Source organism: Stomoxys calcitrans, chromosome 2, assembly GCF_963082655.1.
Source record: "Stomoxys calcitrans chromosome 2, idStoCalc2.1, whole genome shotgun sequence".
NCBI lineage: Eukaryota > Metazoa > Arthropoda > Insecta > Diptera > Muscidae > Stomoxys > Stomoxys calcitrans.
Window position 1 is genome coordinate 120,421,785 of NC_081553.1, and position 19,446 is coordinate 120,441,230.

The 19,446-nt window shown below is 37.7% G+C and overlaps 1 protein-coding gene across 3 annotated transcripts in view; it reads right to left on the reverse strand.

Annotated features, from left to right (window-relative positions):
- Positions 1 to 19,446, reverse strand: part of LOC106085868 (homeobox protein abdominal-A) — a 109,314-nt gene that overhangs the window by 74,164 nt on the left and 15,704 nt on the right. For 2 of the 3 annotated variants that reach the window (XM_013250312.2, XM_013250310.2), the window contains one exon: positions 14,736 to 14,983. In XM_013250312.2, coding sequence (XP_013105766.2) covers positions 14,736 to 14,983 — 248 coding nt within the window. The remainder of the gene's footprint in view (positions 1 to 14,735; positions 14,984 to 19,446) is intronic. The other variant, XM_013250313.2, reaches the window with a different exon arrangement.

Here is a 19,446-nt window from a genome sequence, read left to right on the forward strand (position 1 = left end):
CGAAGATAGGCTATATCGAAGTATATCTTGATATAGCCCCCATATACACCGATTCGCCGATTTCGGGTCTTAGGCTCATAAAAGCCACATTTATTACCCGATTTTGCTGACATTTGGGGCAGTGAGTTATACAAGGCCTTTCGAAATCCTTCTTTAATTTGGTCCAGATTTGGTTATAGCTGACATATAGACCGATCCGCCGATTTAGGGTCTTAGGCCTATAAAAGCCACATTTATTATCCGTATTTGTTGAAATTTGGTATATTGAGTTGGCTCAGTTCGGTCCAGATTTGGATGTAGCTGCCATAAAGACAGATCTTTCAATTTAAGTTCTTGCGCCCATAAAAAACGCATTTATTGTTCGATTTCGCTGAAATTTAGCACAGTGGGTTGTATTAGGCCCTTCGACGTTTCTCTTCATTTTGGCCCAGATGGGTTCAAATTTGGATATAGCTGCCATATAGACCGATCTCTCGATTTAACGTTTTGGGCTCATAAAAATCGAATTTATTGTCCGATTTCGCTGGAATTTGACACAGTGAACTATGGTAGACTTTTCGACATCCGTATTGTATATGGTTCAGATCGGTATATATTTGGATGTGGCTACCAAAAAGACCAATATTTTGTTCTACAAAATTGAAAAAGTAACTTGTACTTATTAGACCACTCCAAATCAGACTATATTTCGATATAGCTGCTATGGGGGCATAAATTATGCTTTTTTCACCGGATTATGACGAAAAGTGGTTTACATATATACCCGAGGTGGCGGGTATCCAAAATTCGGCCCGGCCGAACTTAACGCCTTTTTACTTGTTTTATATTTAAATAACTGATTACAATTTATGTGACTTGTCATTCTTACTTACAAGAAATTGAGTTGTTGCATATGCGTTAATCAAAGGTTGTTACTTAGAAAATTATTTATTTATCAGTGGTAATTTATGCAAAGGCAATATTGCATAGCTACAGCTGGTACAAAACATAAGCGGCTAGCGATAACAAGTGTTGGTTGGTTGGGAATGCATTAAGGAAGTTGTTGGTGCATTTGTGGAAAATCACCAAAGTTACAATTTGTTTCAATTTTATTGATTAGAATTGGTATTTATATTAATGACTGTGCATAAATTAATGATAGAGTAAATAATGTTGCCATTATTGAGGACACATTTTTTACATGTATACATAAAATGCCCAACATAGCTAGCATTCATATAGGCAATTAATTGGAGCATAATAATTATAATCTGTCAAATGTGGTAAATATTACGGAAATTATTTGTTTGGTCATAGATAAGATAAACAGATATTGAAAAACAAAAAAAAAATCTAAGCTTTTTTATACCCTACACGACTACTGTGGTACAGGGTATGATAACTTAGTAAATTTTGTAAGATTGGTTCCTTTGCTTTCTGTGTTTTTATACCCACCACCGAAGGAGGGGGTATATTAATTTTGTCATTCCGTTTGCAACACATCTAAATATCCATTTCCGACCCTATAAAGTAAATATAATCTTTAACAGAGTAAAAATCTAAGACGATTTAGCCACGTTCGTCCGTCTGTCTGTTGAAATCACGTTACAGTCTTTAAAAATAAAGATATTGAGCTGAAACTTTGCACAGATTCTTTTTTAGTCTATAAGCAGGTTATGTTCGAAGATGGGCTATATCGGATATACTCCAAAGGATTGAATAATACGACCTCACGATTCATTCAAAGGGCATGCTTTTATCATTGCACTGCTCACTAATTATTGGGTAAGCATGTAATCTTTTGGTGGCATAGCCATCTGATGAGACCTCTGGCAAAGCATGAAATGGCAATCATTGCAGCTTGTCACCAATACATTTTACACACCACATAGCTGAAACTCTTTGAAGGGTTATTGCTGTTTTGCTTTTCGTTTTGAAATAGAAGCAAAAAAATAAGGACCATTGGTCTAAGCTGAATGAATTCAACAAAAAAAATTTCATTATATGAAAAAAATTATTGAATATAGTTAATTACCCTTAGGGTGGCAAAATTTATCAATGATTAAAAATTATTTATTTACTTAAGGACTACCTGCCATCGCAGAACGCAGACTTGCCATATTTTTATATGACCTCTATTTAGCTGTAAAACACCATTTTGTAGTTTAGCTATTGTTGTGGCCACAGGAGTTCATCATCTGGATTATCTCTAGCCCAGGGGGTAATAGCCTTGAAATTCTCTAAGAATTATTCATCCATCACAAACAACATATCATTTCGGTTTTTTTTCTTGGTTTTTTTTGGTTGGTTGTATTAATGAAATAAAACACTTTTGAAAATATTTCCCCAACCATTATAAACAAAATAAATGGAACATTTATTGTTTATAAACGAGAATTTCGACAAGAATGATAAAATTAAAAGAAAAACATATTTTGTTTATATATATAAGTTATGCTAGCAAATCCTCCTACTCTATGCAACATACCACCGAATATTTATCATAAATGCAGAACATAACTTTCAGTGGCAGACGCTGCGGTGTAGCTGTACATAAAACATGTACCCCAACTTAAGCTATGGTGAGTAAAATAGACAAAGAAAACCTAAACAATTAACACTTTTTAATAGGTAATTGAAAATTTTATGGACTCCTCGCTACGCAGTAGCATGACGTATTGCTATGTGAATAAACTTATTATGATGATTGTTTATAAGTTGAAGAACTTGAAGGATGGTTTTTATTATAATTACAGACTACTTGCTGTTATGGTTTTTTAAATATATAGGAGAGAAAACATTTTTTTCATGATTATGGAATAAAAAACGGAAACAAAATCAACTTAGTAACCATTGATTTTAAATTTGATCCATAATTGTTAATATCACACATCATGTGAAGGATGTGGATTTTATAGGGCATATTTGGTGGTTAGCGTGCTAGATATCAACGTGGGGTCAGAGATTCCAAATTTAAATATTTTTGTTATATTTTTAGGTATATAATGTGAAAGAGTTCAATTTTAAATCATACATATATGTTATTTGGGAAAAGAATGCTATAAAAAATAAATGCGCTTCCAAATGACTGGCTGTATGTTCATTTAATTGATCATGGATGATGAACGTGAGAAATACAAATTCATAGGAACCTCATTGAAGTGAATTTCTATATATAATAGTGCATTCATGCCAGCAAACACAAAAATGACATTGAACTCTTTTTGGTAGATTTATTAAACAGAATAAATAATTCTTAAACCAGTAATAAAGGGCAAAAGTTGGGCGGGGCCGACCGTATAATACTCTATACTACCGAGTCTACGTACTTCTTTTTATACATGGTTGACATCTAGTCAGGCTTTAATTCTGCATACCTATAGAAATATTGAATAGAACTTTGTAAGATTTTCTTACGATAGCACCTGAAATGTAGCTACTACAGCCTTACAGGTCCACATCGGATAAAAGATATATAACACTGATTCGATTTTAATGAAATTTCGCACATGTTTTGGAACGTCAACTCCATGTCCTAAATTTCGGAGAAATCGGACAATAAATGCACCTTTTATGGCCCCAAAACTTCAAATCGAGAGATCGGTCTATATGGCAGCTATATTCAAATCTGAACCGATCTGAGCCAAATTGAAGAAGAATGTCGCAGGGCCTAACACAACTCACTGTCCCAAAATTTCGGCGACATCGGACAATAAATGCGACTTTTATGGGCCCAAAACCTTAAATCGATAGAATGGTCTATATGGCAGCTATATGCAAATCTGGACCGATCTATGGCATATTGCAGAAGTATGTCGAGGGGCTTAACCTAACTCACTGTCCCAAATTTCGGTGACATCGGACAGTAAATGAGCTTTTTATTGGCCCAAAACCTCAAATCCAGAGGTCGGTTTATATGGCAGCTATATCCAAATCTGAACCGATCTGGGCCAAATTGAAGAATGATGTCGTAAGGCCTTACGCAACTCACTGCTCCAAAGTTTGGCAAAATCGGACAATAAATCCGCCTTTTATGGGCACAAGACCCTAAATCGAAAGATCGGTCTATATGGCAGCTATATCCAAATCAAGACCGATCTGGGCCAAATTCAAGATAGATGTCGAAGGGCCTAACACAACTCACTGTACCAAATTTCAGCAAAATCGGAAAATAAATGTGGCTTTTATGGGCCGGAAGGAGCAATGGGCTATATAATTTTTTGATATCTCAAGGGGGGCGGACCCTCCCCGTTGCCCCAAAAGTACTACCCAAAAATAAAAGTGGACCAATCGGGGAATATGTGACTTAAATGAAAGGTATTCGGGAGTAGAATACAAATTTGATATCAATTTGGGTCGAAGTTCCTAGGGGGCTGCCCTGACCCCAAAACCCCATCAAGTAGGCATTTTGGACAATAATGACAATATGGGACTCGAAAGAAAGCTATTCGGGAGTAGATTACGAATATGGTCAGGAAGGAGAATTAGGCTATATAATTTGTTGATATTGAAAGTGGCGGACCCTCCGTATCTATATGAGGGTTGTGGCTTTTATGGGCCTAAGACCCTAAATCGGCGGATCGGTCTATATGGGGGCTATATAAAGATATAGTCCGATAAAGCCCATCTTCGAACGTAACCTTCTTATGGACAAAAAAAGAATCTGTGCTTAATTTCAGCTCAATATATCTATTTTTAAAGACTGTAGCGTGATTTCAACAGACAGACGGACGGACATGGCTAGATCGTCTTAGATTTTTACGCTGATCAAGAATATATATTCTTTAAAGGGTCGGAAATGAATATTCCGATGTGTTGCAAACGGAATGACAAAATGAATATACCCCCATCCTTCCATTGTGGGAATAACAACTAAACTTTGTAAAGGACCGACCAAAATTGTGGCTACTACAGTCTACAAAGGCCATATTAGATGAACGATGTATATGGGGGCTAAGCCTGAACCGTTTTTTGTGAAATTTTGCACATGTATTGGGACGTCAAATAAAACATCTTGTGCTTAATTTTGTAAAGATTGAACCAAAATTGTGGCTACTATAGCCTTCAAAGGCCATGTCAGATGAAAGGTATATAGGGGAGATAAATATAAATCTAATCCAATTTTTTCAAAATCAACAGCATTCGTCCTTGGACCAAAACAGAGACTTGATCAAAATGTCATGACAATCGGACGACAAATGCGACCTGTACCTTGACAACAAACTTACGTGGGTAGACAGAAAGGCGGACAGACGGGCATAGCTAAATCTATTCAGGAAGTGATTCTAGCCTATCGGTATGCTTATAAATGGATCTACCCCGTCTCCTTCTTAGCGTTACAAATAAATGCACAAATGTATGATACCCACAGTGGTAGTGTAGGTTATTAAAAACAGTTCTTGTTCTTTGTGAATAAAAACTATTCATCCGCACACACCAAAAATTCATTTCCAATATGGACACCCCTTATCATGGTTGCCAGGTAAAAAGCAGCCATGACATTTTCCACATTTTGGATATATTTAGGGTTGCAATAAAATAGGGGTGGAATGTGAAAAAAAATAGTCTTAGATATTTTGCTTAGCTGCTCGAAACATAACAAAATTTCCATATTACGAAGATTGATAAACAGTGAAGACATTTTTGGAATGAGTTGGACATGAACCGGGTTTTATACTCAACACCATTACTGTGGCACAAGGTATAATAGCTTAGGGCATTTGTTTGTAACACCCGCAAAGAAAAGAAATGGGTCTATCGAAAAGTGCCATTGACTCGGAATCATTTCCTTTAATCGATTTAGCCAATTCCGTCTGTCTGTCAAGTTAAATTGCGATCATTTGATCGAATTAACTAGAAATCTGGCTCAGATGACTTCCTTGGACTAGAGAAGCCTCTTAAAATTGGAAGGAAATAGTTCAGATTTAGATATAGCTCCCATATATGCATGGTAGCTGACACGAAGTGCTACCAAGTTTTGCAATAGCCCAAGTATAAAACTAGAAATGACTGCTACATGATATTTAATATATTGTTCACAAGCTACCAAAAGCATTTGCTTCTGGGTTCATTTAGTAAGAAAGTTATTTGTGATGTAGTTCAAACGTAATAATGTGATGGCATCACATTTGCAACCGGCTATTGTTGGCGAACTTAAACATGTCAAAATGAACAAATAGTTAGTGTTTCGAACCATAAATCGTTATAATGATACTGGTGGCGTTGAAACACACCATGGATGTTATCCAAAAGCAAGGTAAGGACAAAACAATTAAAAATGCATCGGGAAATAAATTTGCATTTTATGGGTTCAAGCACGTAAATTGTGAGATTCGTATATTTAGCTGTTATAGCACCGCAGGCGCCCTATGGCATTCGGTGGGGTAAAAACGAACTCCTTGGAGATATCGACTACACGGATGATATAGCGTCTATGCGCATCGTTTGAACACACAAAGTCAAAATTGTTTCGCAGGAATGAAAAAGCGGTAAAAGTAGGATAGAAACACAAAAATCTGACACAGATCACTATAAACGGCAATTTCATTGAAGATATTGACAATTTTTCCTATCTTGGCAGCATAATTCCTAAGGCCGAAGGATCAGAAGCAGACAATCGCGAACGCATCGACAGGGTTAGAAGTGCCTTTCTTAAACTCATTAAAGTTTGGAGATGCAGTCCGAATTAAAAGTCAGAATCTTCAACAGTAGTGTGTAATCTTTTTTATTATATGACTGAATAACTTGGAGCTTGCCACAGGCGAATACTTGCAAAATCCAAGATAAAGACTTGGATTTTTCCTACGACAAATTCTTCGAGTTTTCTTGCCAAACCGTGTTTCAAATGACGAATTGCAAATAAAAACAAACACTACCCCTGCCGATGTAGAAATCCGCAAGAGAAAATAGACTTGGTAAGGTCATATCCTACGCCGACCGCGCGATGATATAGCAAGAAATGTCCTTGACTTGTAATCGCAAGGACAGCGAAAGAGGGGACGCCCTAAAAACACGTAGATTCGCTGTACGAAAACATAGTTTCAATCAACCCATATATCGTGGAATCCAGCCAAGACTTTGCCCAACGATAGAAATAGATGGAGAGAACTAATAGTTATCCCAGCCGACATGGGATAACTGGAACTTTGAACTCCGACTAGATGGTGTTCATCGTTATCAGCCTGAACCGAATGACGACGTCTTTTTGAAGAGAAGTTTTTTACATGGCTTAATACGTCCAAAATGTTGCCACATTAGGAGAAAATAACCACCGGTGAAAATTGTTTCTGATTTTCTCGCTAGGACTCGAACCCAGACGTTCAAGTTACACTCCAATGTTCTATTGTATTTGTGGAATACAAGTCACATTCAACCACAATTTCATTGTAATAACATATTCATATAATCTATCTACCTTGGCAACCCTGCCCACATCTAAGTTCTAATTTTAAACCCAAAAAAGATTCAAGCAATGAGAACGCTAAAAAAGATTTATTCACAGTGTGTTACACTAAATTTGAATTCAAAATACACACATATATCTTCGGTGTTTTTGTTCTGTTTTCTTTATTCTTTTTGTGGTTGCGCCTTCATTTAGTTGCTTTGCTTTCTTTACGCTACACTGATGATCGCCATCATTATCATGATTACTAAAGCCTTCGCCGTCGTCATCGTCATCTTCAATGGCATCGTTGTTGTCGTCTTGGCTTGGTCTTCAAAGAGGTGCGGTCTTATGCTTGGCAACGATTTCCTACATAGCTTTGGCTTTCTTCCTTAAGGGTGTGTGTGTGTGTGAGAGTGTAGGGGTATTTTTGGTGTGTGTGTGTGTGAAGGCGTTATATTTTACCTTTTGATATCTATCATAGAGTCAAAAGTAAGCGCATTCTTGTCTGAGGTTAAATAAAATCTCAATAACACGGAACAAAAAAAAAAACACACATGCACACACACACACGCTCACCCACTAAAACAACAAGGCATTTGCCGGAGAAATGTTGTAGTAGAAGAGGCAACGCGCCAAAGGTAGGGACCCCAGTAGATGAGGTGAACGATGATGATAGCGCTATTGTTTGAAAAAAGTACAAAAATAAAATCGAAAAACCTAAGAGTATTTGAATGCCAAGAACAACAACAACAACAACATTAGCCTAGCTGGCAGCCAAACTGAAATGAACGCTGCTGCGTGTCTGGAAAGTCAAATACGAAATAAATGCAACAACAAAAGCAACCAAACTAAAAACACATTCATATATTTTTTACCCGCTTTTCTTTTAGTTTTTAGTATGGAGACAGTCAACGTTGCCGGCTAGATTGCGTTGCGTTACGTTGCCGGTTGTTTAGGTTATGTTGAGTTTCGATGTTTTTGTTGTGGCTGTTGTTACAGTGTCAGGCCATCATACGTTCAATGACTTGACGTCTCTGTAGCTAGAACACGATGTCTCTATGGTATGGCCCCCAGTTTTTTGTTTTTGTTTTTGGTTTGTTGTATTTTTTGGTTTTTCATTAACCATTTCTGCCTTCTCTGCTTATTTTTGTTTTTTTTTTTTTGTATATTTATTAATAATAATTTCATAAATAACATTGAACACCTCCTCAGCCAAACCTACGACAATAATTTTGTACTTCACGTGAGCTTAGTTGGCATGTGTGTGTGTGTGTGTGTATAGGTGCGGATGAATGAAGAATGCATGTTTTCATGCATGTTAACCAAATAGAAATTGATAATCCATTGAATTGGAAAATAAATCTTAGTGGGGAATGGTTTTCATGTCAATAACAATTTTCCAAGTATTCCACAATATGCTGGGGGAACCCGGATAGAAAAAACAATGCCACGGATAAGTTGAACAAAAAATACTCAAAATAATTTATTTTCGCTTTAAAGATGTCAATTAAATAGTTTTTATTTAATACATATGGGAGATTTCATTGTCTGCATTTATAACGCCCAGGTCTGCACTTAATAAAGACCAGCTATGTAATATTTCATAACAACTGCATTTGAGGACTGTTGCTTCTTTTTTGATGGAACTATTGATTAAATTCCAGTCATTAATTCGATGGTTAACAGATGGGACAAAGAAAATTGCAGCACAGTTCATAATTCATTGCACTTGGGTTTATTAGTATATGCCGATAATACACTTCATACAATTTCTTTAAAGTCTTCCCAAAAATTTTATCCTGATTCGAGTAATGGTTACCGCATATGTTTCGTATTACAATTGATTATTTGGGGGAAATGAAGCTGACAGTAAAATTATTCGAAAACTTGTTTGCTTTTCGTTCTTTGGTCACGATCACGTTTTTCCCACGAATATGCCTAAATGGAGTGGGGAAAACTTTTTACTATTTCTGATCCTAAAACAATTTGAGCATAGCCAATGAGAAGATACCTTTTGTATACCCTACACCACCATTGTGGTACAAGATACCTTTGTGCATTTGTTCGCAACGCCAAGAAGGAGAAGAGTTAAACCCATTGATAAGTATACCGATCAACTCAGAATCAATCTCGGATTCGATTTAACCATGTCCGTCTGTGAGTCCATGTATTCTTGTCATCAAAGTACAAGTCGCATTTGTTATCCGATTGTTAGAAAATCTTGCACAGACCTCTTTTTTGATCCAAGCACAGACTCACATATACCTTTCATCCGATATGGCCTTTTAAGGCTGTAGAAGCCACAATTTAGGTCCGATCTTTACAACATTTTGCTTAAGATGTATTATTTGAAGTCTCAATACGTAAGCAAAATTTCATTAAAATCGGTTAAGATTTAGATATAACTCCCATTTATATCTTTCATCCGATATGGACTTTGATGGGCGTAGTCGCCACAATTTTGGTTCGATCTTTACAAAATTTAGCACAAAACGGTTTATTTGACGCTCAATATGTATGCTAAATGTCATAAAAATCTGATCAGATTTTGATATAGCTCCCATACACATCTATCAACCGATATGACCTTTGAAGGCTGCAATAACCACAATTTTAGTCCGATCATATAAAATTTAGCATGAGATGTTTTATTTGGCGCGCCAATAAATGTAGAAAATTTCATAAAAAACTGATCGGGTTTAGATATAGCTCCCATATATGTATTTTATGCGATATGGCCTTTTAAGACTATACAAGCTGAAATTTTGGTCTGATCTATATACAATTTTGCATGAGATATTTAATTTGATGTCCCAAATTCTGTGCAAAATTCCATTAAAGTCGGTTCAGTTTAAGTTGTAGCTCCCATACATATCTTTACTTTAATATGGCCTTTGAAGGCTGTAGCCACAATTGATCCATTCATTATAAAATTAAGCATGAGATCAAAAAAATCGGATATGGTTAACATATAGCTCCCATATATATCTTTCATCCGATATGGCCTCTTAAGGCTGTAGAAGCCCCAATTTTGGTCCGATCTTATAGGATTTGCATGAGGTGTTTCATTTGAAGTCCTAGCACGTGTGCTTTGTTTCATCAAAGTCGCACCAGATTAGATATAGCACCCATATATATCTTTCATCCGATTGTATCATTAAATTGGGATATATCTTTCTCTAGAATAACGCTGCTGAAATTATTCCAGTTTTTCTGAGCTTTCAGTATCCTAGGCCATCCTTTGGTAAATCTGTATGTTGACTCGTTCTGGCGAGAAATGTTATTCACCACAAAGCAGAGTCAACTCCGTTGCCAGTATTGGCCTATAGTTCCAGCGATAAAAAGATATAAGTGGGAGAAATGCAAAGATAAAATGAGAGTCCTGAGATCTAACCTAAGAGAGAGAGATGAGGAAATGTATGGGAGAAAGCACCTGTTTGACCATCACGAACGCGAGTGCTATTTTCCATCGCGTCTCCTGTAGAAACCACCGCTTTTAGTTCACTCAATTGGGAAGACCTCCTAGATATAATAAAAGTTCATCCAGGTCGGAGACAATCCGCATACCCAAAATGGAAATCTGCTCCCAGACTGCCGGTCCCGTGCTATGTATGTATGGAGACAATCCGCCCTTTCCAAAATTGAAAATCTGCGCCCAAACTGCCGGTGCCATGCTATGTAATCTTGAACATGAAGGGAGCAAATGTTCAAAAGTCTCATCCTCGTCAGGATAACTTCAGCAACAATCATCATGCTATTACACAACCTCTGTAATAGCACTCACTGTAGCAGCTCATTCGTCCTTCTTCGGTCGACGTTGGGCCAGAGTGTCTTGGCTGTTCGGCATCTCCATAACGATTCCCACGTCGTCCCCTATGCACTGGTCATACCCTTTACTATGTTCAGTAGTTCGACAAATGGCATATATGTAAGATTGGCGAAAGCTTCGCCCGCGATGGAGAAGCTCTTCTGGCACGTTTGTCTACCTTTATATTTCCTGGAATACCATATTGGCCGGGAACCCAAGTCGGGGCCATGCCATTAGGCGGAGTTTATTCAGAGATTCTAAATATTCTGCCACGAAACTCAACCTCACTGACCTCTAATATAAACTACTAAAGCGCCGCCATACTGTCCATATATACTGATCTTCGAATGCGTTAAACTCCTTCTTCGTATTTAATGTGCGGTGAAGTCCCGATTCGATCAAACTGGCTGTTGTAGTTGTTGTTTTAACATTTTGTGTTTTCATGTTATATCTTCATCCTTAATTTACTTGCTGGGTTTCGCTCAATATCCGGAACTAAAAACTCAGCAACTTGAGTGGAATTCGCCAAATTGTTCTGGCAGTCCAGTATATTTCCTGGACAGACAGGTGACATGCGTCGTATGTCACCTGTCCGGTGACATATGCGATTCACATACCTAGTCCACATATGCGATTCACATACCTAGTCCACACCGGTGCAGCATTGTCTACCAAGGAACAGCCAATTGTCTCATTGGGTTTGGGTTGAGGTTGGTTAGGTTCTAAAAATCAGGACATTTTCATAACCGACTGTGTTGACGAAAATGTCTTTGAAGCCAATGGGTCAACTTTCTACAATGAACTTGAAAAATCATCATTTAGAATTGTTGATATGGTCATCGAGATTCGAACTAAATAGAATCTCTGCATTTTCTTAAGAATTAATTTACATTTTTGTGAGGGTATGAAGTGGATGATACAGTAACCCCATGTTGTGCACTCTGGCATATACCAATCCCTATACTCTCTTCGACAAAATAATGGACCCGGAATAACGCCTACTAGTCATAAGGTCACCTTGTGGTATAGTAGCCAGCCTCACCAAAATGGCGAAGCCACAGATATTCTGGAAGTGTAAGGTAAAGATGAACAAGGTTTCCTTTCAAAATGGAAAAAAGCCACATCATTTGGAAGCCGAGCCATAGCAAAGTAAAGGGTTAACCCCATGTTGTCCACTCTGGCATATACCAATCACTATACTCTCGTAGCAGGGGCCCAGAATAATGCCTCCTAGTCATAAAGTCACCTTGTTGTATAGTAGCCAGCCTCACCAAAATGGCGAAACCACGGACATTCTGTGTAATGTGGAGATGAACAAGGTTTCCTTTCAAAATGGAAAAAAGCCGCATCATTTATAAGACGAACAATAGCAAAATAAAGGGGATCGAAAAGGCGAACGACTTGGTTATAAGAGCCAGCTGATGAATGTCTGCGATGAACCTGAAATCTTTGGACCAACGAGAACAGAGCGAAAGATGACAATAACCTATGGGTTGCTAGGGATCGTAATAAAACGACCCTAATACTGATGATAAGTGAGAAGAAGATCAGTTTCCAACATCACGCATAGGACAGCAAGCACTTTTAGACATAACATATACAGTTAGTGACAGCTTGTGTAGGGTAAGTGGAGAAGACGACAAGTCGTTGGAGCATTTTCTAGGATAATGTCATGTTTTAGTCAGATAATTGCGACACTAAGGAAGCAAGAAGGAAGTCAGTATAGCTATTGGTATCATAACGGGACACATAGGACTTCGAGCTCACTTATGTAAAATCGGTGCGGCAAGTGATAGCATGTGTAGGGTATGCGGGGAAGATGATGAGACGTTGGAGAATTTCCTTTGTCATTGTCCGGCTTTCGCGTCTAACAGATACCGGCACTTAGGTGGAGACACAATATCAGACATGAACCAACTTAGGGGAGTGGTAATGAAAACAATTAAGGAATTGGTAAGTAGCACGGAATTCCTAACTTAAAATTTTCTTTTTAGAGGAGCCGATTACTGGCTTAGGTGAATGTCCATAGTGGCATGGGGCGGATTAATATCTGCACCCCTGTTCAGCCTATCCTAACGTGTGGATACGATATCAGATTTAAAACAACATAGTTGCATAGAATGGAGAATGATTATGGTTATGTGAGAAGCGCGGAATTCTATTGTACTTATAATACTTTACTTTAATTAGAGTTTTCCTGTAGGATTAAAATCTGCATCCCAGAGTTTACCTATCCTAGGCCCTCCTTTCTTCCTGATACCTTCAGTAGAAATAACAACTAGCGGTGATTTTCCTTACCACTGATGATTGCGCTGGCTAAAATTTCCTTGTAGTGGTAATGTTTAAGGGCAATCGGGAGTATTTGAACTATCCAGCCAACATGTTAAAAGATCATCGATCCGAGAAATGTAGGTTTGGTCAAAATGGGAAAAATTTCTGACTCTTGGTCCGAGGTGTGGCAAATTCCACATAAGGATGATGGCACTAAGCCCTTATATTTTCATATATGCGAACTGTTAATGTAGTCCTTTGTTGGCCCGAATGGTCTTTATGGCCGTCTGAAGTTTTCTTGGGGTAAAGCCAACTCCACGCTTACAACTACTATTCATTTATGATCAATATTGAACTGATCGATCAATATGCCTGTTTGAGAGGTTTAGGTTGGAGGATTTTAGGTTAGAGAATTCCCCCAGTAGGTTAGGTAAGAGTGGCAGTCTTTTACAGACTCACTTAGACAATTTTAAGTCCATTGTAATACCACAGTAGCGACAGACCAAGGCTTCTGGAGGGAATCGAACCCACCACCCCTGCACTGGTAATCCAAGCACGCTACCAACTCGGCTATCGGGTCGCCCACAGTAACTTGATTCATATTTTTGGGTTACTAGCTGGATTCAATCAAGAAAAAAAAACAAAAACAAAATTCGGATTAATCATCTCATCCATCTCTGATGTATTTTCGCTTAAGGCCATATTTAAGGGGCTTTAAAATAGTTTGGACTGAGAACTTCAAACCCTAGCAACTTTCACAGTTATGACAGAGTTACATTCATCGTTATAGGTGGTAGTATTGCTATAGTTGTACAAAACTTTTGAACACTCGTCCACCTGATTGCAAAACCATAACAACTCCATGTGGTTTGGCAAGGAATTCCCATTTTATTTATTTCATTGATTTATTATTTTAATAACCTCCCCATTATTTGAATTCCCCTCACCAATTACATTGATTTATTATTTCAACAACCTTTGTGTTTTTTGTTGTTGTTGTGTGTTGGGGACTTGACTGATATTTATTTATTTATACTGACGATTGCAATTGAAGTTAAATACGATGTCTTATAATCGTTTAGAACGTTTAAGTTATGTCAAATTAACACTCCTCAAGTTTCATATATCATCAAGGCCTTGATTGGCCACTTTTACAATAATGCCACCACATCCGCGTTTAATTTTATCACTGTTAGTATATATCATTGTCAAATTATGATTATGAATATGCTTAATTTTAGCTTAATACGAGTAAGAGTCCAGTTGAATATAACAACAGCAACAACAACTCACCTGTTAATGTCATCCAGGGATATCGCGGCAAATCGGCAATGCTCTGACCGGCTCCGCCGGTGGGCACCACGCCCGATGAGGGCTGTGTACAGGCATTGCCCAGTGAATCGACGCCTATGGCCCCAGCTGAGGCTGCCGATACAGCTGACGCGGCGGCTGCATGCTGATAGAATTGTGCAAAACTGGCTGAGGCGGAGGCAGGTACGCTCATCGATTGATAGCTGTTCATGACACTGTCCGAGTACCTGCTGAGCAAGAAAAGATGTAACGAAACAAAAAAAGCAAGAAAAGAAAAGAAAATTAGCATTGTTGCCAAAACATTGGTACAAACGATTTTGCAAGAATACAAGGCGAATATAACCTTGACTTTTGTACATGAAATCAAGCGTAAAATGCTAATCTTGTGTTAAATACTTGCTATTATGCCTGTCCTGGTCCTAGGTAGGTAGGTAATCTTAAGAAGCTAATATGCAAATTCACTCAAGCCTGAAGGTTAATGGGTGTGCGAATTGTTTCTTTGCCCAATTGTAATGTGCCCACCATTGAGTCGTAGATTTGTGGTCTACTTATCGTTAGTCTTGGTCAATTTGCTACTTGAACAGAAATTATGAATATGCGTCTAATTTGGTTTTTGTGTTTTTGCCAAAAGCGGGGGCGTGTGCTTTGTTTGTTGTGCCATTAATCTGCTGTGGAAAACCAACCAAAATCCCCTATTATCCTGTAGTGTTAGCTTAAAGGCTCGAGCCAACTAGAGAAAGAGAGAGAGCTCTTGACATGTGTGCTCTAATTTTTATGACATCCCAAATACATAAAATAAATAGCATTGGGTAATTTGCTTCAATAACACAACTACGCGCTGAGATGCCATGTTCAGTGATTGCTGCCGACCCCTAAGTATTCATGACCATGAGTTGTGTTGGCCTGAATTTGATTTATGCTCGCCAAGAGCTGCTGACCTCTGTGGTTTGTTGAGTAATCTTAAGGATAATCTGTTAATTAGAGCATTGAGGGTGTTAAGAAGGTCTTCTGGTGGCCAAAGAAGCCTGTGGGATGGAGAGGTTTTAAGTAGATTTTGGTTTAATGGTAGATTTCTTCCTCTAATCTGCAGTCAAGGTTTATTAAGGTGATAAGTGTGGCACAATTACCACCTTACCGTAAGAGAATAGGAATGGTTGAAAACAATTTTAAGATGGGAAAAGATTCCAAAGGTTTATTGCTCTTTAAAAATTGAACTAATCAATTAAAAAACTTTCATCTTTTATGATTAGAGGAGTAATTATACCCTTCGCCATGGAATGGGGCATTCTAATTTCGTCATTCCGTTTGTTACACATAGAAATTTAGATCTCAGACCCAAGAAGTATATATATTCTTGTTCTTCTTGATCTTCTAAATCCATTTAGCCATGTCTGTCCGTCTGTCTGTCGAAAGCACGCAAACTTTCGAACTAGTAAAGCTAGACGATTAAAACTTTGCCCAATTACTTTCTATTAGTGTAGGTCGGTTGGGATTGTAAATGGTGCAAATCGGTTAATGTTTTGGTATAGCTCCCATGTAAACCAATCTCCCGAGCTGCCTTCTGGAACCTCTAGAGGGGCCAATTCTTATCTAATTTTGCTGAAATTGCACGTGATGTTTTGTTTTGAGTTTCAATAACTTTGTCAGGTATGGTCTAAATCGATCTATAACCTCATATAGCTGCCATATAAACCGATCTCTCAATTTGAGTTCTTAAGTTTGTAGAGAGCGCAATTCTTAACCAATTTGGCTGAAACTTTGCATGCGGAATTTTGTTATGACTTCCAACAGCAGCGCAAGGTATGGGCCAAGTTGTTCGATAACCTGATATAGCTCCAGCATAAACCAATCTACCGATTTGACTTCTTGTGCCTCTACAGAGCACAATTCTTATCCTATTTGGATGAAATTTTGAACGTGGTATTTTGGAGGACTACCTCTATCCCCAAAACACCCCAAAATCAGACATATTTACCAACCATGTCAATATGGGGCTCAAATGAAAGATATTTGCGAGTAGAGTACGAATCTGATATCCAAATGTGTGAAATTTATAACTAAAGCAAATAAAGGTCTTTGGGAGTAAAGCACGAATCTGATATCAATATTCGGGAAAACGTGTCAGTGGGGCCACCCCACCTCCATAAAACCACCCATATAAGACGTATTTGCTGACCATTGTAATATGGGGCTCAAATAAGACATATTTTAGAGTAGAACACGAATCTGATATACATTTTCAAAGCCAAGTCACTGAGTTGGTGCCCCATGTCTCAAAACACCCCCAAACCGGTCATGTTTGCCAAATATGGAAAATTGGGCTCAAATTAAAGGTATTTGAGAGTAGACCACGAATCTGATATCAACTGTCTAGGGAACGTCCCACCCCAATAACAACCCTCAAATAGGGTGTATTTGCTCATTAAGACAATTTGTGTCTTCAAGACAGTGCGGCTCGATATTGATAGTTATTAGGGCCAATACCCCAAACTAGACATATTTGCTGACTTTTGCAATAAGGAGTTTAAATGAAAGTTTCTTGAGATTAGAAAAGGAATTTGATATCCAACTTCGAGGCCAATGGCAATATGAGGTTCATATGAGACATTTTCAGGGCTAAATCTGTCATATTTACCGAACATGTCAATGTGGGTCTCGACTGACAGGTATTGGAGAATTGATACCCACTATTGCGACCAACTGTCTGTGTGGGGGAAGCCCTTGCTCAAAATACCCCACAAACAGCAATTATTTATTAACCATCGCAATATTGGACTCAAACAAAGGTATTCGGGAGTATAATGCGAATCTAATATCCAAATGTGGGACCATGTATTTGGAACACCGCCCCTTCCCCAAAAAACCTTCAAATGGGTAAAAATTTACCCACAATGCCAATATGTGGCTCAAATGAAAGGTATTTGAGATTAGAAAACGAATTTGATAAACATTTTTAGTCAAAGCGTTTGGGGGACGCCTATAAACTCTCCTTAAAGCAATGGCAATATGGGGTTAAAATAAATGGTATTTGAGAGAAGAGGACTGGGGGACCACCACATCGCCGGAAATACCCCTAAATTGGACATAATGAGAATATCGGGCTGAAATAAAGTATTTTAAGAATGGAGTACATCTAACATCCAATCTTAAATGACATTAAAACCTCCGAGCGAATTCGTAGTACAATAAAGATCATATGGGATATACAGGGTGGCTGATGAATATTGCTACAATGATGAATATTGCTACATTTTTTTTTCGGTGTATGGAATACATTTTTCTTTTATTCATGTTAAATTAAATTATTAAATTAATTATTAAATTATTATTAATTAAATTAATTAATTAATTAATTAAATTAATTATTAAATTATTATTATTAAATAGAAAAAAAGTTATTACATTTTTTTTTGGTAGCGGCTTTCATCAGCCACCCGTACAATAGACAAAGGCACAGATTTTTTTAAACGAGTAATTGGAGGCCACTGTGGTGCTGAGCTTGACATTTCCGGTCGGTGGATGCCCAAATATGGTCAGATTTACTACTACTCATTGTGCCAAAAATTTGTTGAGTCGAATAATATTTGCGCAGTGTATGACAGCTATATATAAAGATTGACCAATCTGAACCATATAAGGCATGGATGTCGAAGACCTTAACACAGCTCAGTATGCCAAATTTCAGCATAATCTATTAATAAATGCGCTTAAAGAACTTATGTCTGGGGATCGGTATATCGCGATCTAAGGCATATTCGGTATGAACGTCGACGCTCTATCTAAGCTCTATCTAAGCCATATTGAATGGGGATGTTGAAGAGCCTAATACAGCTATCTTTGGCAAATTTCAGCGAAATCGGTTAATAAATGCGATATTTATAGGCCCAAAACTTAAATCGGTAGATCGGACTATATGGGGGCTATATCAAACCGTAACCTTAAACTTAACCTGTCTATGAACAAAAAAGAGTCTATTCAAGAATTCAGCCATATTGACATTTTTATCGTGATTTCAACAGCAGACTGACAAACGGGAGGACATGGCTAGATCGCCTTACATTTTTGCGAAGACCAAGAATGTATTCATGATCAAGAATGTATTCAAACATGAGACTCGTACCTTTGATCGTAAAACTTTAATCGAACGGCACTCATTAAACTGAGAGAAAATCCCAGTTGCTCCTTAATTGTTCGAAAATGGTAATTACTTTTTACTGACTTTGATATAGTTATCGTATTAACAGATCACTAAACCTTCTTGGGTACATGGAGAATGGAATTCTTGTACATTTTCTGAAAATGGGTATGAATTCTCCCATGCCTTAACTATATATATAACTAGATATTCCTTCCATATAACCCGATCTTCCAACTTAAGTTCTTGAGCACGTACTTTAAAACTTCTGCCACAGCTTCCTACCCTCATACCAGGTACCATAGAAGAACTTACTGAAATGAAATACAGGAAATTGGTAAACAATATTCGACCCGTCCGAACTTATTGCCTCTACTTCACTTGGTTGAAAACCCCCCAAAATGAATAAAATAAAGTGTTTCGCTTAAGATGCACTATATTATCTAATAATTGTGAACCGTGAGTCGCCCTCTCCCCATGGCATTGAAAAATATAATAATCTTTCTTTTATTATTGGTGATTTCGCTTCGAAGTATTGCATTATAGAGAATAATGATC